General features: G+C 60.7%; 2 protein-coding genes across 2 annotated transcripts in view; one reads left to right on the forward strand and one right to left on the reverse strand.

Moving 5' to 3' along the window:
* The window catches only part of ROBO4 (roundabout guidance receptor 4), a 381,615-nt gene that overhangs the window by 79,435 nt on the left and 281,663 nt on the right, over positions 1-20,517 (forward strand). Inside the window, exon 19 of the mRNA XM_075073581.1 lies at positions 1,636-2,231. Within this exon, the coding sequence (XP_074929682.1) occupies positions 1,636-1,880 (245 nt within the window). The 3' untranslated portion in view covers positions 1,881-2,231. The remainder of the gene's footprint in view (positions 1-1,635; positions 2,232-20,517) is intronic.
* The window catches only part of ROBO3 (roundabout guidance receptor 3), a 216,354-nt gene continuing 209,096 nt past the window's right edge, over positions 13,260-20,517 (reverse strand). The window contains exons 19-28 of the mRNA XM_032770017.2: positions 20,405-20,447; positions 20,137-20,291; positions 19,471-19,746; positions 18,933-19,092; positions 17,319-17,546; positions 16,168-16,349; positions 15,777-15,884; positions 15,313-15,489; positions 14,498-14,652; positions 13,260-13,666 (exon numbers count right to left, since the gene is read on the reverse strand). Coding sequence (XP_032625908.2) covers positions 13,655-13,666; positions 14,498-14,652; positions 15,313-15,489; positions 15,777-15,884; positions 16,168-16,349; positions 17,319-17,546; positions 18,933-19,092; positions 19,471-19,746; positions 20,137-20,291; positions 20,405-20,447 — 1,496 coding nt within the window. The 3' untranslated portion in view covers positions 13,260-13,654. The remainder of the gene's footprint in view (positions 13,667-14,497; positions 14,653-15,312; positions 15,490-15,776; positions 15,885-16,167; positions 16,350-17,318; positions 17,547-18,932; positions 19,093-19,470; positions 19,747-20,136; positions 20,292-20,404; positions 20,448-20,517) is intronic.

Genomic DNA, 20,517 nt, shown 5'->3' on the forward strand with positions numbered 1-20,517 from the left:
CGAGTTGCCAAAAGGAAACGAGCTGCACGGTCTTGGTGCATCCTGGTCAGAATCACTGACGAACTGCCCGGGCAGAGCCGGCTAGAGAGCCAGATGGGCCTGTGGCCCCCTTTAGCTCTTTGGGGAGCCACATGATTCTGTTAGTTACTGGGCCCAGAACTGCTTCCAACTATGTCCAGCCCCTCACCTAGGGCAGGGGGCTCTCGGGTTCCCATGTGCCCCCTCACTGAGGGCAGGGGGCTCTCAGGTTCCCACGTGCCCCTTCCTTAGGGCTGGGACTCTCGGGTTCCCACGTGCACCTCCCTGAGAGCAGGGACTCTCAGGTTCCCACGTGCCCCTCCCTGAGGGCAGGGACTCTCGGGTACCCACGTGCCCCTCCCTGAGGGCAGTGACTCTCGGGTTCCCACGTGCTTCTCCCTGAGGGCAGGGACTCTTGGGTACCCACGTGCCCCTCCCTGAGGGCAGGGACTCTCGGGTTCCCACGTGCACTTCCCTGAGGGCAGGGACTCTCGGGTATCCATGTGCCCCTCACTGAGGGCAGGGACTCTCGGGTACCATGTGCCCCTTCCTTAGGACAGGGACTCTTAGGTACCCACATGCCCCTCACTGAGGGCAGGGACTCTCGGGTTCCCACGTGCTCCTCCCTGAGGGCAAGGACTCTCAGGTACCCACATGCCCCTCACCGAGGGCAGGGACTCTCAAGTTCCCACATGCCCCTCACTGAGGTCCTGGCGCTATGCAGGGTATTTGATGCACTGAGCTCAGCCATGCCCTATGGCACCCACGTTTACACAACGCACACCTCATCCACAGGCAACAGTGCTCCAGGCGCTGCCTTTCCTGAAGGGCCCAGCGGGAACCAGCTGGGTTAGCTCCTCTCCAGGCTGCTTGGACTGTGTCCAGCTGAAACAGCTTCACTGGCCCAAGGCGCAGCTCCTCCTCCCGCCAGCACCCGCTGCAGTGCCACCCTGTGCGTCACTCCCAGCCTAGCTCCACTGGTGCTGCCGCTCCGCGGTGTGCCCGGCATGCACCTACACTGTGCCTGTGAGGGGAAGGGCCAAAGCTGGCCCCAGGGCGAGGCTGGACGGGAGCCAGGGGCTGGGAGGCTGCTGCAGCCCAGGGGCCCTGCAGGAAGCTGCAAAGGGATCAGGCTCTGAGGAGAGGCCTGTGTCTGCAGAGGGGCCTGGCTGCCTGAGGTGCCAGCTGGCGGTGCCAGCGCCGTGGATGGGACATCAGCCCTGTGCGGTGCCAGCAATGTGGCAATGATGCCAGCCCCTAGCACCACATCTCAACTAGCAGTGAGAGGCCACCGGCCCTGGGCTGGGGGGAGCCACATGAGCACCGAGGTCAGGCCTGTCCCCATTCAGTGGCCGGCCGTCAGGGTCATGTCCGTCCCTGCTCTGAGAAGCACATGCCATGGCAGCCCATGGAGTGGGCTCCAAGCTCTGCTCCACCTGCTGAACATTGGCGTGGGAATGGCCTGGCCCTTTGTGCTGCGCTGCGGCAGCCACGCTGCCCTTCTGCTGCTCCTGCCGCAGGGCTCCCTTACCATCAGGCCAGCCCGGGGGTCCCTGACTCTCACCCACCCCCTCCGTGAGCCTCACAGCGTAACTCTGGGGTTGCTCTTTCCCACAGACTTCTCGCCGCCCACCTCCCCGCTGGATAGGTTCCTTCCCCATCCGGAGCACTGGGAGGGCGCGGCGTGGGCTGGAGCAGAGCCCCTTCCCCATCCCACCTGGGAGTGGAGCACCGGCTGGCTGGAGGGCATGGAGGCCAAGTACTCCCAGAGGCCCGAGGGGATACCTGCCGCGGAGAAGCCGGAGGGGAAGGCAGCACTGAACGGGACCCGGCCCCTCACTGGGCCAAACGGCAAGTGTTAGTGCTGATGCTGGCTGGCACACGGTGACTGGGACGCTGGCGGGCCGGCCTGCTCTGGCATTGCAGGGCTGCATCCTCCCCAGCCAGAGATCACCCAGAGCCCTTAGCATCCCTGGGCTCTTCAGGGCATGTCTACACTTAGACTCTGCGGCTGGCCCCTGCCAGCTGACTCGGGCTGTGGGGCTGTTTCATTGCGGTGTAGAGGTTCAGGCGTGGGCTGCAACCTGAGCTCTGGGCCCCTCCATCCTGGCAGGGTCCCAGAGCCCTGGCTCCAGGCCTTGTTCCCACGCTGGGGCTGGAACAGAATCCTGTCCTCTGCGGAGCTCCCTGTGACACACACCAGCGGGCACAGGGTGCCTAGGCGAGGTGCCAGCCTCCCGGCCCACTGCCCTTGGCATGTTGCTGAGTGCTCTGTGCAGGGAGTAGGACAGACCCGGCTCTTCCAGCCCCTCAACCTGCAGGTTTGCCACGGGGCATGCCCATGCTTTGTGCCAGTTGGAGATGCCATGGCTCTGCGTGGCAAGTCCTGCCATCGTGCCCATCCCGCGAGGAAACAAGCTCATTGGGTGGAGGTTCAGAGCGTCCCTTGTCATCAGTGCCTGACTCCCAAACGGGCCAGCGAGTTTCTTTCCTCTGAGCCCCCCAGGCCTTGACTTGAGCCCGTGGCCTGCAGGGGGAGCAGAGTACAAACAATCTCCTTGTGAACAAGGAAAATACCCCGTGTCCGCTCGGAAGGGATTGCTCTGCCCAGGGCTGGGGTCCCCATGCCAGGCCTGTCCTGTCCATGGACAGCAGAGTCACACTCTGAGCCTGCTCAGCTGCTGCTGCTGCTGTTCGCTGTTAGTAAAAGGTAATTCCTTTCCAGGTGCCTGCATGTCGGAGTCCAGCAGCCCCACTGCAGGGACGATGGGCGAGTGCTAGACCCCTTGCCCTGCTGCCCACTGTCCCATGCCAAACGGCTCTGCCATTCCCAGGAGGGACAAGAAGACCAGAGTCATGCTGCAGCCCATGGACATGGGGGTGACAGGAGTCCAGGCGTAGAAAGCCGAGCACGTTCTATGCCGGGCGGATGCAACATCTGTAATGCCCAAAGCCCAGAGAAACTCTCCAGGCACCGTGGGCCTGGGGGCGAGCGCTTGGCTACTGCTGTGCCCACCCCCAGTGCCTGCTAGACACGCCTGGCCCCTGGTCACTGGCAACAGAATCCCTGATGAAAAGCCTCTGACACTTCCCCCAAGATGGGCTGCGATCTCATGGGGAGGGATTCCCCAGGCTGCCCCACATGCTGCGGGGGAACATTCAGCACGAGAGACGGGAAGGGCCAGGCAGATGGGGCAGCACAGAGGCCTCGCCGGGCTCCACACCAGCTGCGTGCAGGGGAGGCACCCCCTGCAACATGGCCTGGCCATGGGGCTTGGCACAGGCATCTCTTGCCAGCAAATGTTGCCTCCTTTTTTCTCGAGTGCCCGGTTCCTGGCAGGACTCCACCCGCTGCCCCACTCTCAGGCTGGCGCTCCATGTGGGGGGCCAAGCCAGGATTCCTGCTATTGGCTTCAGGGCCGATCTCTGCTGTGACACTGTCTGGGGCACCCGCCATCGTGGGCTTTTCCTGGGGCATACGGGGAACCCCCCGGGTTTGGAGGCCCCTGCAGCTGCATTTGCTGCCAGGATGGAGCTGGGAGCCCGGCGGCCCTGCCCACCCAGCTGGGATCAACACACTCAAAGCTGGGGGTTGTTTGGCAATGCCTGTTCGGGTTTGGTCAGTTCTGTGGGGCGCTAGCCTGGAAGCGTTTAATATTTCCTTTAATGGCTGTTCTGAGGCGTTTTCCTAACCTGCCTGATTTCGCAGTGCTGGGGCCTTATTCCTGTAAATAAAGAGAGCTTCTCCAGCAAGCTGCTGGCCGCTGAGTCACCCGCTGCACAGCGCCCTGCAAGCCATGGGGGGGGTCGCACCCACAGGGCGTGTGTTAGTGCCCCAGGAACCCTTCACCGCCTAGGCATCGCGCTGCAATGAAAGGCAACTGGAAACAAATTGTGGAGAGCCTGCGGGGGGCTTCATTTGCCTCAGCACTCGTGTCTCTCGCAATCAGTTCATGCCCGCTGGCATGGCTGCCCGTGGCACCTGTCCAGCCAGCGTGCAGGGAGCCTGTACTCCGTGGAGCTCTGCATGTGGTGGGCCCGTCCACCGCAGTCACGGCAACGTGCATGAAAGCTAGGCAGGTACACGCTGCAGTGGCTCTGGGGGTATTCCAGCCCAGCACCCCAGGCTGCGGGCACTCAGCGCTGTGAGAGTCCCCTCTAGTAGTTAAATTGCCCTGGTCCAGCAGGCCAGCATGCAGTGGAGGTATTTGGAAAAGTGGCCACCCCTCCCGGCTGCAGCTGCCTGCTGCCCTCCTGCACCCAGGCTGCTGTGGGGAGCCCCAGACCATCCACCTACCCAGGATGGGAGCTGGAGTGCCCAAGAGCAGCCTGCGGCCCGTGTCCCCACCCCCCTGAGGCGCACCACCCAGGGCAGGTGAGGCATTGCTCTGGCCTCTCCAGTCCCCAGGCCTTGTTACTGCCTAGCAGCCATGCTCAGGATGGCAGGGCCGCCCAGAGGCTTCAGGGGGCCTGGGGCAAAGCAATTTCAGGGGCCCCTTCCATAAAAAAAGTTGCAATATTATAAAATACTATATTCTCGTGGGGACCCCTGCGGGGACCAGGGCCTGGGGACAATTGCCCCCCCCCCGGGGCAGCCCTGCAGGACGGGTCACAGCGCATGTTGTCCCGCATGCCCCAGCCTTGAGCACGAGTTGTTGTGACCCTGAAACCAGGCACATGTAACTGCCCCAGGAGCTGGGCTTTGAGCGAGCTTTGGGAGAGGCCTCTGCCAACACCTCCCCACGAGTGGGGCTGTGTGGCTAATTCCTGCTCTGCAGCAGCACGACTCCAAGTCGGGCCGAGTGGCAAGTTCCCCTTGGCATTGACCTAGCGAGTGCTCTGCTCCTGAAGGGCTGGGCAATGGGTGTCTGGGCCAGGAGGCCTGGACCCTGCCATCAGGGCGGGGCGCTGCAGGGGGCTGGGCATGGAACTGGGGCTCTAGGGTTGTGTCTACACAGCATTTTGGGGCACGCCTCCCAGCCCAGGTCAAGAGCCTTGGGCTGGTGCTCTAAACAGCTGTGGACAGCACCTGGATGGAGTGGCTTGGGTGGGGGGGGAGAGGGGGCCAAGAAGCTGAGCTGCAACCTGAGCAGCACATCAAAGGGGCTTGCTCCTGTGCAGGGCAGATGAGACCCCAGCCTGGCCACCGCCTGTTTGTGCAGGTCTCTGGAGCACAGCTCAGCCGGCTTCCCAGGTCCGGTGCAGGCAGCCTGGCTCGGAGCACCGTTGCTGGGGGGTCCCCTGGCTCTACCTCCCCGATGCCCTGGGCTGGGATGAGCAGAAATCAGCATTAGGTGATCAGAGTGACCTGGAGCCAGGGGACCTGCAGCCACAGCCAGGCCTCTGCACGTCTGCCCTGCACGGTCCCAAGCCCGGCAGCATCTCCAGAGACCTGACTACCCGCCCCAGCCTGGCTGCATGGGGAAAGCCATGCGCTGCCGTACAGGAACCCATACACGTCACCTCAGGGTAACCAGGTCCTGCAGAGGTCAGGCAGGCTCCATGCGGGGCCCATGAGTGACAGCCTCTGCCTTTGCCATATGCGTGCAGTGGCAGGCAGAGAGCCAGGGCTGGCGAGGTTATCAGCGCTCCTGGCAGGCTTCCGGCTGGACTAAGAACAGGGCACAGGCTCTCAGCAGGGCACCTAATCATCAGCCTTTGTGCCCTGAGTGCCATTCAGACCCTTTCCCTCTGGGCCGCAAACATCTCCCTGCACCTGGGGTGGGTGGGGCTCAGGATGCTGAGTTTAGCGTCTGCAGGCCAGGCAAGAAAACCTATCAACTCCATTCAGGAACCAGCAGCTCCTCCTGGGCCTGGAGGGCTTCTCCAGAGCCAGCGGGCCCGTGGATTCTGCTGCCAACTGTTGGCCGTGCCCCTTTGGAGACAACACAGCTGGGCAGGGAATTTTGTGCTGGTTTTTTTTTAATGTCCTAGAGAGAAAATAGTGGGGAGTCTGGTGGGCACTTACTGATGGGCTGAGGAGTCTCGCTGGGCTGGGAAATCTTCCCTTCAGTGCAGTCCAGCTGGCAGGGCTGGGTTAGCCATGCCCAGATGGGTGAGTTTACCCTGGCATGGCAGGGAAATGCCACGTATCCATCCCCAGCGCCAGTCAGACATACCTATTGATGGGAGCGCACTTGGGTGTGAACACCAACATGGTAGCATGGTATGCTCACCTGCACACAAAGCCCCAACCGGCGTCTTTCTGAGTGGTAAAGCCCCAATGCAGAAGGTGGCTGGCAGATCAGGTGGGTGGCATCCAGGCCGCTGGCAGCTGTGCTGGGCACAAAGCACCCATGGGTGGGGGAGAAAAGAGGGAGTTCTCCTAGTTTGCCTATTAGATCTTCTCTCCCTTGCTATTCCTGATGGCCTGCGAGTGGCTGGGGGATTGTTACTCTGACTGCTCCAATCACACTAGACTTTGTTAACTCACGTACCAGTAACTGCTCAGGACAGTGCACAGGCCACAGCCCAAGGCAGGCAGGACTGGCCCTGGCACTTGGACACTCCTCCAGAAAAATACCAAACTGTTCTGAAAGCACAAACCAGACTTTAGTCAGCAGTGGCGAGGCAGAACCAGCCCCAGCTGGGTTCTTTGCAGGGCACCTTTAAACCCACCAGCTGCCCACAATAAACGTAGTCTACTGCCTCTTGCCATGTCGGCACCCACCTGCACTTAGCCGTCGTAACCCCAAATCTTAACCCCGCCCGGCTCTGCTCAGCTCCCCCACGCTGAACATGCGGTGCCCAGCCTGGCCCTGCTGTGACGACTGGGACCGTGTCTGGACACAGTTGGGTTGCTCTTGTGGAGCCCATGACCCTGGTGCAGTATGGAGCGCCTACGTCTGGTGCACAGCCGGTGTCTGGGGCAGCGGACAGCAGTCATGCCAGCACTTTCACCACAGCCGCTATGCTGAAGGGTGACAGTGTTCAAGGGGAAACCCAGTGACCGAGCCATGTGTGTGTGTGTGTGGCAAGGTCCCAAAAAGACAGAGAACTGCAGCTATTGCACAGCGATTGGGGGAAGGGGGAGGATATGTATAAACTGCCACCCAAAGAGCCACACAGGAGGCAACATGGAGGACATAAGCCCCAGGGGCTGACCAGAAGAGAGGGCAAGCAGGGGATGGAGACTCTATGAGGGAGGCACAGGCTGACATGCCTTCCTGCTTGGACACAGCTGGGCCCCCAAGGCCGGCTGCTGGGGGGAAGAGGGGTCAAGGGGCCATGCAGGTGGGGTGGTTGTTGAGGTCTCTGTGCTCTGGCCTCTCATGTGCCGGTGCTGCTGGCAGCGAGTACACAGCATGATGTAGTGAACACAAGCCCTGGGACTGCCACGGAGCTGGGCTCAGCACAGGTCTGGGCAGCCGGTGAGGAGCAGCAGGGGGCTGAGCAGAGAGGCCATGTCTCCAGCCAGCTGGGCTTTGAGCCCCTGTGGGGCCAGGGGCAGGTTTCCCAGCCCCGGGATGCTGCAGGGCAGAGGGGCTGGCAGTGCCAATTGTGCTGTCCAGCCCAGATGATTCAAACTGATGCAGAAGGAGAAGGAACTGGGGAGGGAGGCAGCTGGGCCCCCCAAAAGTGCAGGACATGGAGTAGAGGTGAGCCCCAGCGCTGTGGGCACCGTTCATTGCCGGGAGCTAAAGGAGGCTGCTGCTCAGGGTGGAAGCTCAGGCGTGAGGCAGGCTTGGCCTGTCGGTGCTTGCTACCACTGGCAGGCCTAGCCTGAGCTGCGGCCCCCCTCGCCCGGCCCCCCACCACCTGCCCCGCTGGGCGTGCCATCGCTCAGTGAACTTCACTTCACCTCCTGAGTCACTCGAACAGCCCTGCCCATGTGAGAATCAATCGTGCTGCTTCGGGGCGATCGATGGGCTGGGTGCTGGAGTGTGAGCACATCTCCATAAGCAGTGATGCCTGAGTGAGGAGGGCTGGCAGCGCACCGGTGCATCAGAGAGCACACTGACAACATCTGCGGACAATACCACGCTGGGAGGGGTTGCAAGTGCTTTAGGGGATAAAATTAAAATTCAATATGATCTGGACAAACCGGAGAAATGGTTTGAAGTAAATCGGATGAAATTCAATAAGGACAAATGCAAAGTACTCTGCTTAGGAAGGAACAATCAGCTGCACACATACAAAATGGGAAATGACTTCCTAGGAAGGGGTACTGCAGAAGGGGGTCTGGGGGGTCATAGTGGATCACAAGCGAAATATGAGTGAACAGGACCGGTGCTAGAGTTTTTCACGCCCTAGGCACACGGCCATTCCGCCGCCCCGTGTGCCGCTCCGGCAGCTCCGGTGGAGCTGCCGCAGCCATTTCTGCGGAGGGTCCATTGGTCCGCGGCTCTGGTGGAGCTGCAACAGTGGTGCCTGCGGGAGGTCCACCTGAGCCGCAGACGAACGGACCCTTCGCAGGCATGACTGTGGCAGCTCCACCGGAGCCACCTGCTGCCCCCACCAGCAAAATGCCGCCCCCTGAAAATCCTGGCGCCCTAGGCGATTGCCTAGTTCGCCTCAATGGAAGCGCCGGCCCTGTGAGTGAACAGGGTAACGCCGTTGCAAAAAAAGTGAACATCATTCTGGGATGTACTAGCAGGAGTGTGTAAGCAAGACACGAGAAGTAATTCTTCCGCTCTGTTCTGTGCAGATTAGGCCTCAGCTGGAGTATTGTGTCCAGTTCTGGGTACCACATTTCAGGAAAGATGTGGACAAATTGAAGAAAGTCTAGAGAAGAGCAAGAAAAATGATGAAAGTTCTAGAAAACATGATGTGTGAGGGAAGATTGAAAGAAGTGGGTTAGTTTAGTCTGGAGAAGAGAAGACTGAAAGGGGACATGATAACAGTTTTCAAGTACATACAAGGTTGTTACAAGGAGGACAGAGAAAAATTATTCTTTTTAACCTCTGAGGACAGGACAAGAAGCAATGGGCTTGAATAGCAGCAAGGGCAGTTTAGGACATTAGGAAAAACTTCCTGTCAGAGTGGTTAAGCACTGGACTAAATTGCCCAGGGAGGTTGTGGGTAATCTCTATCACTGGAAAGTTTTAAGAGCAGGTTAGACAAACACCTGTCATGGATGGTCTAGATAATACTTAGGCCTGCCACGAGTACAGGGGACTGCACTAGTCCTGTGAGTTTACGATTTCCCTATCTGGACTGCAGAGCCAGACTCACCACCTGGCACGGGGCAGTCAGCAAAGATTCATAGAGTCCAAGACCATTGTGACCATCTAGTCTGGCTCCCTGCATAGCAGGGGTCAAAGACCTGCCCCATAATAATGTCTAGAGCAGAGCTTTTGGATTAACAGCCAATGTGGATTTAAACATTGCCTGTGATTGAGAATCTACCACGACCCTTGGGAAATTACTCACTGTCAAAAATGTACCCATTATTTCTAGTCAGACTTAGTCTAGCTTCAACTTCCACCCATGGACTGAGTTAGACCTTTCCCTGCTACATTGAAGAGCCCCTTAGTCAATATTTGTTCCCCATATAGGTACTTATAGGCTGTGATCAAATCATAGAATCACAGCATATCAGGGTTGGAAGAGACCTCGGGAGGTCATCTAGTCCAACCCCCTGCTCAAAGCAGGACCAATCCCCAACTAAATCATCCCAGCCAGGGCTTTGTTTCAAGCCGACCTTAAAACCTCTAAGGAAGGAGATTCACCACCTCACAGGAACCCATTCCAGGCTTTCACCACCTCAAGTGAAATAGTGCTCTTAATATCCAACCTAGACTCCCCACTGCAACTTGAACATTACTTCTTGTTCTGTTCATCTGCCACCATGTAGAACAGCCGAGCTCATCCTCTTGGAACCTTTCAGGTAGTGAAGGCAGCTATCAAATCCCTCACTCTGCTCTTCTGCAACAAATAACCAGTTCCTCGCCTTCTCATAAGTACGTGCCCCACCCTAATCATTTTTGTGCCATTGTTGGACTCAGTCTTTGTCCACATCCTTCTGTAGTGGGGACACAAAATGGATGCAATACTCCAGGTGTGACCTCACCAGTGCCAAATAGAGGGCAATAAACACTTCCCTCAATGCTGGAATGTCCTACTAATATACCCAATATGGCGTTAGCCTTCTTGGCAACAAAGGGCACAACTGTGAACTAAAGATCCAGTTCCGTCCTACTTAACCCCAGTCCACTTTTCTGCAGAACTGCTGCTCAGCCAGTCAGTCCCCAGCCTGTAGCGGTGCATGGGATTCTTCCATCCTAAGTGCAGGACTCTGCACTTGTCCTTGTTGAACCTCATCAGATTTCTTTTGGCCCAATCCATCTAGGTCATTCTGGACCTTATCTCAACCCTCCAATGTATCTCCCTCTCCCCCTAGCTTAGTGTCATCCATGAACTTGTTGATGGTGCAGTCCATCCTATCATCCAGATCATTAATGAAGTTCTTGAACAAAACCGGCCCCAGGACTGACCCTTGGGGCACTCTGCTTGATACTGGCTGCTAACTAGACATCGAGCCATTGATCACTACCCATTGAGACTGATGATCTAGCCAGCTTTCTTGGGAAACCATATCAAAAGCTTTGCTAAAGTCATGATATATCACATCCACTGCTTTCCCCATAGCCACAGAGCCAGTTATTTCATCATAGAAGGCAAGCAGGCTGGTCAGGCATGACTTGCCTTTGGTGAATCCATATTGACTGTTCCTGATCACCTTCTTCTCCTCCAAATGCTTCAAAATTGATTCCATGATTTTTCCAGGGACTGAGGTGAGGCTGACTGGTCTGTAGTTCCCCAGATCCTCCTTCTTCCTTTTTTTAAAGATGGGCACTACATTAGCCTTTTTCCAGTCATCTGGGACCTCCCCAATCACCATCGTTTTCAAAGATAAAGGCTAATGGCATTGCAATCACATCAGCCAACTCCCTCAGTACCCTCCCGCTGCAGCGCATCCAGCCCCATGGACTTGTGCACATCCAGCTTTTCTAAATAGTCCTTAACCTGTTCTTTCACCACTGAGGACTGCTCACCTCCTCCCCATTCTGTGCTGCCAGTACTGCAGTCTGGGAGTTGACCTTGTCTGTGAAGATTGAGGCAAAAAAAGCACTGAGTACTTCAGCTTTTTCCACATGCTCTGTCACTAGGTTGCCGCCCCCGTTCAGTAAGATGCTCACACTTTCCCTGACCACCTTGTTGCTAACATACCTGTAGAAATCATTCTTGTTACCCTTCACATTCCTTGCTAACTGCAACTCCAAGTGTGCTTTGGTCTTCCTGATTACACCTCTGCATGCTCAAGCAATATTTTCATACTCCTCCCATGTCATCTGTCCAAGTTCCCACTTCTTGTAAGCTTCTTTTTTGTATTTAAGCTCACCAAAGATTTCTCTGTTAAGCCAAGCTGGTCGCCTGCCATATTTGCTATTCTTTCTCCACTCAGGATGGTCATCCCTACTTAGCTTAACAATGTCTTAACTTTGGCTCGTTGAGTCCATCACTTACTCCTGGGGGAATTCTGCACCACTGCGCAATGCAGAATTTTGCAGAAATTACCGTGCGTGCAGAATTTCCTTCCCCCCACCCCCACAGAAATTGGCTGCAGTGCTGCTGGCCACCACTAGGGGCCACTGGATCCAGCAGAACCCAGCTGGGATATAGAAGACACTGGGGGCGGGGGGCGGGGGAGGAGGGGAGAAGCTAGAGGGCTCCTGCCAGCTGCAGTTCCCAGCATGCCCTGAGGGAGATACACAGGAAACTCCATGCAATTGCAAGTCTCTCTCTTTGAATCCTTAGGCTTGGGGGTCAGGGGGTGTGATGGGAGGTGACCCACAGCCCTGCAGCTCCTAGGAGGCCTGGGCACAACTCCCAGCCAGGAATCTGAGTCTGTGCACAGTAGCAGCAGCAGCAGAGAGCTGAGTGCACCGGTGCCCCCTAGCCTGGGACCTTCGCCCAGATGCTGCTGGGAGCGCTGGTGACTTCTACACCGTCAGCCCTGCTCTCTGGCCGCTGAGGGAGGGAGCGCTGCAGGAGGTCAGCACCAGAACCTTAGCTTCTGAATGTCCCTGGCTTGCCAAGACTCCAGGACATGTTCTGGTGCCTGCAAACACTGCGTCTGCAGCTCCCCTCTGCACTGAACGTCCCCGGCGCAGCTGTAAGTGGCTTGCCAGGACTCCAGGACATGTTCTGGTGCCTGCAAACACTGCGTCTGCAGTTCCCCTCTGCACTGGCCCTATGGCCCGGCACTGCCAGCGAATGGCATGCTGGCCCCATGGGCAGAGGTACAGCTGTCCCAGCAGTGAGGGGAGACACAGAGACCCCTCGGCTCAGCACTTGCTGAGCTATAACCTGCTGCCACCCCCTGCCATCGCCCCGGGGCAGCTGCACTCGTCAGACCACGTGTAGCCGGGGCACTAGCACTCTGACCCCCATGTGCCCTAGTCGTGCCCTGAGTAAGCTCAGCTGACAAGGCCAGGGCTGCGCTTAGCACGGTGCGGTGGATACGCGCACGGGGTGGGGAGGGGGAACAAGGCCCGTTCCCGAGCAGTAGCATGTCTCCTGCTCCGATGAGCTTGTGCCCAGATTCACAGTGGGCTGGGCATAGATGTGTGGGAGGCCAGGCTTGGGCACAGGCTGTCACAGGCAGCGTGTTGGCAGACATGGCATCTCACAGTGCCCCAAGTGCCCCGCTTGCTCAGCTCCAAGTCCTCCCATCCCCTGCCCCTCCATGCCCACACAGCAGGCTCAGCCCTTAGTGAGCTGCCATGGTGCTGAGTGCCATCCTGGGCTGTCCCTCCCCCCTTCTCTGAGTACTGCATCAGGCCCCCGGGCAAAGCCTCAATTTAGGGTTTATAAAAAGCTTCTGCCAGCCCCATTGATCCCTGTGCCTGCCCGCTGGTGAAGTGACCCCTCACTCAGCTGGTGCAGGGGCCAGAGCCTGGCAGTGCCACGGACAAGCCACAGAACGAACCCAGGGCCGCCCTGGGCAGGGGCCAGCGGGTAAATGGCACCAGGCGGGGAACAGGTGAGATGGCTGCGATAATCTGAGCTTTGACTAAAGGTGCAGGCGAGGAGCCCGCCCCGCACAGCAGTGGGTGCCAGCCTGGCAGTGTGGCATTAAGCACATTTAGGGACTATTCTGAGGCCTAGGACATGCCCTCCCCTGCCCCAGGGCAGCCCCTGCTGCCGCCCATCACCCAGGGCCCAGCCCTCCCGTCTCCCCCCAATAAGCAAAGCCCATCGCTCCGTCCAGGGTAACAAACAGCTTTATTGGTGGTTTTACAAAAGGGTTCATTAGCTACCAAAAAACAGCCCTGCCCACACGAGGGGCTGGCTGGGCTGGCAGTGCCCCATGTGCAACGCGTGCCGTGCGGGTGGGCTGCTCTCTGCGCCTGGCTGGGGTGGCGGTCCTGCCCCAGCTGCCTGCCCCTGCCCTGCTGGGCACAAACCTTCCTTTGCAGAACTGCTGGCTTGGTACCAACCGGGCCCATGCAGGCCTCACCCACAGCTTGCCTGGGCCCTGGCCTGCCGCTCCCAACCCCACCTATTTACAAGGGACTGGGCTGTCTGGCTCCAGTCACAGCGTCATCAATTAAACCAGACCAAAGCCCAGATCTCAGGGCAGAGCCCTGCTCTCAGCCTGCATCTGCTCACTCAGCCAGGGTCGCCGGCTTCATCTCTTCTCCTGCAAAGAGAGAAAATCGTCAGCAGGACTGGGACTCGGGACCGGACCCGGACCTGGGAGGGGCTAAGGCCATCGCGGGCATGGGCCAGATGGAGCACGGCTTGGCCGGGCCCCTCTGCCCCGCCCCTGGCTGCAGAGAGCCGGGGCCCCAGCCCCAGAGCTCGCTAGCTCCTGGGGCGATGCCCACTGGCCATGGGGAAATGCCACAGCAGCCCCTCCTGTCGCTGGCAGCCATAGCCGGGGGGATCCAAGCTCGCTCTTTCTGTGGGGCCGTCCTCTCCTGCCCCGGCGTGGCATTCCCCTTCCCAGGACTCCTTTGGGGCTGCTGCCCTGAGGTGGGGATCCATTGGGAACGCTCCCCGCCATGCCCAGCCCACCACAGCACCACCCAGCCGTCTCCGAGCCAGCAGACCCCTCCCGGGGCTCCCTGCAGCACAGCAGGGTCCATGTGGATGGGGCTTCTCCATCCCCCAGGGCAAGGTTAAAGCCCCCAAATGGGTCTGGCTTTGCCAGGAGACTCCCCTGGCTAGGCCAGGCCCCTGGGTGCCAAGGCAGCCTGTTCTGAGCCCTCTTAGCGAAGCCCCTCCTGCACTGGCTGGAGTTCCAGGACAGCAAACCAGCCCTGGTGCAGTTTGCAGTGCAGGGAAAGGGAACCAGCCCCATCCAGCCCACGCTCGGCACCCCACAGACCAGCCCCACCCCAGGGGGCCCCGTGTCCTGCCCTGCCTCTGCCATGCTGCAAGACACTGTCCCTGCAGCTCGCTGCCTGGTGCCACCTCATCCTGTTCCCCAGCACGTGGCAGGCCCCCCAAGTTATGCGCCTTGGCTCACCTCACTACGGTCCCTGGCTGTCCTGCTGCGGCCGGAGCCATGGCCCCGGGACCCCGTCGAGCCCCTGGAGGAGGAGCTGCCGGTCGTGGAGCAGTTGCTTGACACCTGGCCTCTGGAGAGGAAGGTGGGCCTGCTGTACGGGGTGATCTCCTCCGCTGCAAGGGAAGGGCAGGCGTGTGGGTAGGGCTGGCGCTGCCTCCTGCACCCCCGTGCCCAACATGCGCAGCGGATGCGCCCGGTGGGATGGGGCCCTGCAGGAGGTGCAGGAGGTCAGACTAGATGATCATATTGGTCCCTTCTGACCTATGAGTCTATGAGTCTATGGCAGGGGACGGGCCCACGGAGCCGCTCAGGGTCAGATGCAGCTCAGGCACCTGTGGCTAAGCCCTGCCTCCCCTTGGCATTTGATCTTTAATATACCCAGTGCCCACAGCTCCTGGGCAGGGGGCATCCAGGCCCATGGCCTCCTCTGGAGTCTCGCTGCAGGGCACCTCAGAGACCCACAGTGCCCTGCCATGAAACTGCATTGCCACCACGTGTGCCCCACCCCGCAGCCCAGCGCCGGGGCCAGGTGGGCCCTCCCAGGAGCCAGCTGTAGGGCTAGACATCGGGAGAGTTGGGTTCCGTGTGTGGTTAGCAGGGTGCTGTGCCCACAGGAGGTGCAATGGAATCACACCAGGCACATGACTGTCCGTGCCCGAGGGTGGGTGGTTTCGGGTGGGTGCTGCACAGGAGGACCCAGCCCCCAGCCCAGTGAGGGGCAGCGAGAGCGAGGTGGGACGCCCCCAGTGCAGTCGGGCGGTGGCTGGCGTTACCGTCTCGGTGCTGGTGCTGGCCCAGCGCGGTCCGATGGCCAGCTCTCTGCTCTGCGGCACCGGCACTGCTCACGTCCCTCTCCAGAGAGGAGGCGCCACAGGCCGGTGGTGGTGCCGGGGGCCGAGCAGAGACCCCAGGGTCCTCGCTGGGTGGTGGCAGTGGAGGCGGTGGCAGATCTGTGTGAGAAGCAGAGGGAATTATGTCAGTGGGCCAATCAGGCTGTGCCCCTCCCAGCAGAGCTCCTGATCGGGGGTTGGTGTGACTTGGGAGCGGGCCCTGACATGGGGGTTACACCAATGGGGCCATCGGCTCCCCGGCGGACAGAAGAGCCAGGAGCTGTGCTGCCCGGCTGGCATTGCTGCAGGTGTCAGAGCTAGCAGCTCCCTCACTGGCTGGGCTGCTGGGGCGTTCGCTGCCAGAAGAAGGAGCCGCTGGCGTTACCACATGCCACGCCCACACTCACCTCCCTGTTTCTTCTCCCGGCGGTAGTGGCCAGACTTGGCCTTTTTCTTTGTTCTCGTTTTCTGTGCCGGGGGCAGGGACACGTCATCAGGGGCGGGATGGCCTTTTCCTGTCGGCAAAGGCAGCATTAGTCCCCGACATACCTCTGTCGCCCATCTCTTCCCACGAGCGCTGCTGGCTGAGCGCTCGGTCCTCGCCCACACCCCCAGCATGTGCCCGTAGCGCCCGTAGCTCCCCTAGCTCTGGGCAGGCTCTCCACAGCTGGGGTGCACCGATCCCACCCTGGCACCCACAGAGGTACCAGGCCTGGCAGGGGCTGACCATGGCGGGAGAGGGGGTGTCAGTCCCTCCGGCTGGGCACAGGTGCTGCTGCGGGAGCGTCGGGGGCTCACCTGGGCTCGGGGAACTGACGTTCTCAGCACTGTGCGCTGGGGTCTGACTCAGGTTGCGCCTGTGCCCATGTCTGGGTGTGTGGCCATCGGCCCCGTCCGCAAGGGCATTGAGATTTGGGTCAGACTGAGTCAGGGGGGAGCTTGGGGCCCTGGGCAAGGCCCCTGAGCCATTCGGTAATCGCCTGGAAAACAGCAAGGAAAGCCCAGTTAACCCACGCACTGCCTGGGAGCAGGCGGCTCCAGGAGCCAGGGGCAGGTCTCCTGGCACCCACCCACCATACCCAGGTAGACCTGCAAACACCAGCCATTGCGACAGCTGCCCCCTGCCAATGGGCCCTGCTGAGAGGAGAGCCCAGCCTCTCCGGCCCCCTCAGGGGTGCACACAACTCTGCTCTGGGGCACCTGGCCAGCAGGAACTGGACCAAGAGCCAACAACCCATCTCCTCTGGCTGCACAATGGCCATGCCGCAGGACCGCTCTAGGCCCCCTTCAGCTTCAGCTCTGCTCCCCGTTCTAAAGCCAGCATTGTCCCAGGCAAGGATAGGCGTGGATACTGCAGGTCAGGATACAGTGGAGCTGGGGGAGCCCAGGGCTAGGGTAGCAGGAGACTGTGGGTCAGGATTGAGGGGAGCTAGCCTCCCAAAAGGGTGGTTCCACCTGCTGCCCATGGGGGATGATGTGAGGGCCAAATTATAATGGGGTTCAGAAAAGAATTAGCTAAGTTTATGGAGGATAGGTCTGACTATGGCTGTTAGCCAAGAGGGTCAGGGCCATAGGCACCGACGCTATGGGTGCTCTGGGGTTGGAGCTTCCACAGCGAAAAATTAGTGGGTGCTCGGCACCCACCACCAGCCAAGCTCTCCTCACCCCCTGCCCCTCCCTCGGGCACTTTGGGGAAGGGGTGGAATGGGGGTGGGGTGAGGGCAGTGCAGGGGCGGGAAGAGGTGGGCCAAGGGCGGGTGGGGGTCAAGCACCCATCAGGTAGAGGGGAAGTTGGCGCCTATGGTCAGGGCAGCAACCTCATGCTGTGGGTGTCCCTAACTCTAACCGTGAAGCTGGGACTGGACTACAGGGGATGAATCACTTGATAATTGCCCCATTCTGTTCCTTCCCTCTGAAGCACCTGTCCCAGGGGCGGGGACGCCTCCTACCGGGGCAGGTGGGGGATCTCGAAGTGATGCAGCCTGGGGATGTCCTCGGCAGCTCTCATCTCATCGTGCGGTGAGGGCGTCAGCGTGGCCGTGGACTGCTGCCCGTAGGAGTGGGCGGGTGAGGAGATGTCGCCGCGGGGCAAGGGCAGGGGGCACTGTTCCTCCTGGACGTTCTCCATCAGGTAGGGGCGTTCGGGCAGCGGGGGGCACCACTCCTCTGGGTCCATGCTGCAAGCGGGGGGATGTTAGACTCTGCTGGGTACCACAGGCCTGGATGGTGCCTTTGGCTTTCACAGCCACCCCGCCCAGCCCCGCGGGCCTCCCTCATCCTGCCTGGCTCCTCAGGCCTCCCCGCCCGGCCCACATTCCTCCCTGTCCGGCTCCATGTGTCTCCCCGCCCGACCCATGTGCCTCCCCACCCGTCCCACGCATCTCCTCATCTTGTTCCACAAGTCTCCCCACCCGGCCCACGCGCCTCCCTGTCCGGATCCACATGTCTCCCCACCCGGCCCACCCGCCTCCCCTTCCAGCTCCACAGGCCTCCTCATCCATCCCACGCACCTCCCCGGCTGGCTTCATGTGTCTCCCCACCTGGCCCACGCACCTCCCTGTCTGGCTCCACGTGTCTCCCCGCCCGTCCCATGCACCTCCCCACCTGTCCCACACATCTCCTCATCTGGTTCCACATGTCTCCTCACCCATCCCACGCACCTCCGTCTGGCTCCACGTGTCTCCCCACCTGGCCCACACACCTCCCCGCCCGGCCCACGTGCCTCCCCACCTGACCCCACAGGTCTCCCCGCCCGACCCCACAGGTCTCTGCCTGATCCCATCTGCCTCCCTCACCCCAATCAGCTGCATACGCCACGCCTGCCCGCCCCCTGCGCCTCCCCACCCATCCCACTCTCCTCCCTGCCCAGCCCCAGGTGCCTCTCTTGCCCTGCCCAGCCCCATGGAGCTCCCTGCTCAGCCCTACATGCCTCCCCACGTGCCTCCTTGCCCCACATGCCTCCCACATCTCTGTGCCCTGCCCCGCCCCAACCTCCATGCCTCCCACCCTAGCCAGCTCTACACGGCCCCCTGGCCCAGCTCCCGTTTGTAGGCCATGTTTCAAGCCTCGCCCTGGGCGGCACTTCATGGCCGGCAGGACCCTGCCTCGCTCTGGAGAGGCCGTGGCAGGGGTGACACCCTCTGTGCTGCCCGGAGCCCATGGCTGAGGCTCCGATAGGGCTGATGGGAGGGCTCCCTGGGCCCCCCAGCAGTAGTATACATTGCCATCCTGGGCTGAGGCAAAGCCAGGCCGAAGTGGTAGGTGCCCCACGGCTACAGTTGTGATCAGCCTCTGCCATAGACTCTCCTGACCGAGCCCCTGACCTGACCCAGGTGGGCCCGGGCGCATCCAGGGCAGGCTGGCAATGCCACAGGTCTGCCTGGACCATCCCAGCTCCTGCGGTGCCTCTGGCAGGGCTGGGGCAGTCTGGTGCCGGTGGTGATGTTTGCCTGGCCCTGGCAGCCGCTGGTGCAGAGTCTGTGTTGCCACGGGCTTCGAGATCCTGGCCATGGCATTGCTGCCACCATCCCTGCTAGGACAGAGAGAGCGGTAACTGTGCTCACCTGGCAGCCAGCTCTTCCTCCTCCTCCTCTTCATCCTCCTCCTCCTCCACGTACTGGCTCAGCTCGCTGGCCGGAGGCGGAGGGGGCAGCAGCTCCATCCAGTTCAGAGAGGGAGTTTTCACCGGCTTCCCCATTGACTTTGCTTTGCCGATTTTCGCCACTAGAGAGACCAGAGCCAGACAGGCGTTTCTGACACAGTGAGTGGGGCAGCCCCACAGCGAGCCCCCTGTCTCCTGCCCACCCTCGGAGCCCTGTGCCTGCATCGCAGGGGCTCACCTGCAGGGAGGGGGCTCCACAGCGGCTGCTGAGGGCATGGGCTGGGCCCAGGGTCCAGCCGATCCCCTCTGGAGAACTGCGCTGTCCTTGGGGTGCTCCTGGCAGCGGAATGTGGCTCTCATGCCCAGAGGGCGACTGGGCCCAGCTGCTGGAAGAGCCAACTCTGTCCCTGGCACCAGGTCACTGGGCCCCACCCCCAAGTCCCCCAGGCCCACAGCCAGACCAGCTGCCACACCCAGTGGTTCCCACACCACGTCCCTACCCTGCTCAGCCCTGCTGCGCTCCGGCAGCGCATACTGGCTGCCGGAGGGGCCAGGCTGGGGGTTCCGCGGGCTCTCCTCCGCGTCAGGGGAGGGCAGGCTGGGCACCCCATATGGCACCAGGGGCGTGCTGGCGTAAGGCGTGGTGCGCTGCGAGAAGGCCCCGTTGAAGGTCCTCATCTCGTCGCTGGCAGGGTCAATGGTGCTGTAAATGGGCCCGTCCGACGCGCCCGCCCCAAACTTCTCCGTCTGGGCGAGGTAGTTGGAAATCCCGGCCTCTGCGGGGCAAGTCACAGACACAAGACACCTCACTATGGGGACAACTCAGCTGCGTTTGGAGCCATTTGGTTCCTATCCTGCCCACTACGTGGGCTCCGAGCTATTGCTGGCCCAGAGTGGCCAGCATTGACCCAGCTGCCTTGGGCTGCTTCTCCTGCCCCTCTCCAGGGGCTCAGCCCAGCTGCTCCCCAGAGCCAGCAACAGCGAAGCTGGCTTGGGCCGCCAGAGAGGGACTCAGGTCGGCTCCTTCACCTGCCCAGCTCTCACAGTCCTGGGGCCGGAGATGCCCCAGATACGGGCCTATTCATCCTGGCCCCTTTTCGGACTGCTCTAAACCCAGCCCCCTGCCACAGCCTGGCCACTCGCAGCTCCCCATGCCCCACCAGTACCATTGTAATATCTCTCCGTGGCATTGTGGATCCCTGTGCAGCAGCTCGTGCCAGGCTCCTTGGCATTCCCATTGCGCAGCAGGTTGGGGGCGGGCCACGAGTCCGCCAGCCAGGGGTAGTTGGAGGCGCTGGTGGCCATGGCCAGCATGCCCGGTCTGCAGGAAGAGAGGGTAGGGCTGGGGCTAGGTGCACTGCATGCTGGGTAGCATTGCTGGAGGGTTTCCCCAGCAGCTGCGGAGTGTGGGGTGGGGGGGGTCTCTGCACTCACCTGCTGTTGCCGCGGGCCGGCCCCTCTGCATGCGGGAATGAGACTGAAAGAGACAGAGATGCTGCAGTGAGACTCAGCTGCTGGGGGTCGGGTGGGATCTGGCTGCTGGGGGT

Source organism: Chelonoidis abingdonii, chromosome 18 (assembly GCF_003597395.2).
Source record: "Chelonoidis abingdonii isolate Lonesome George chromosome 18, CheloAbing_2.0, whole genome shotgun sequence".
Lineage (NCBI taxonomy): Eukaryota > Metazoa > Chordata > Testudines > Testudinidae > Chelonoidis > Chelonoidis abingdonii.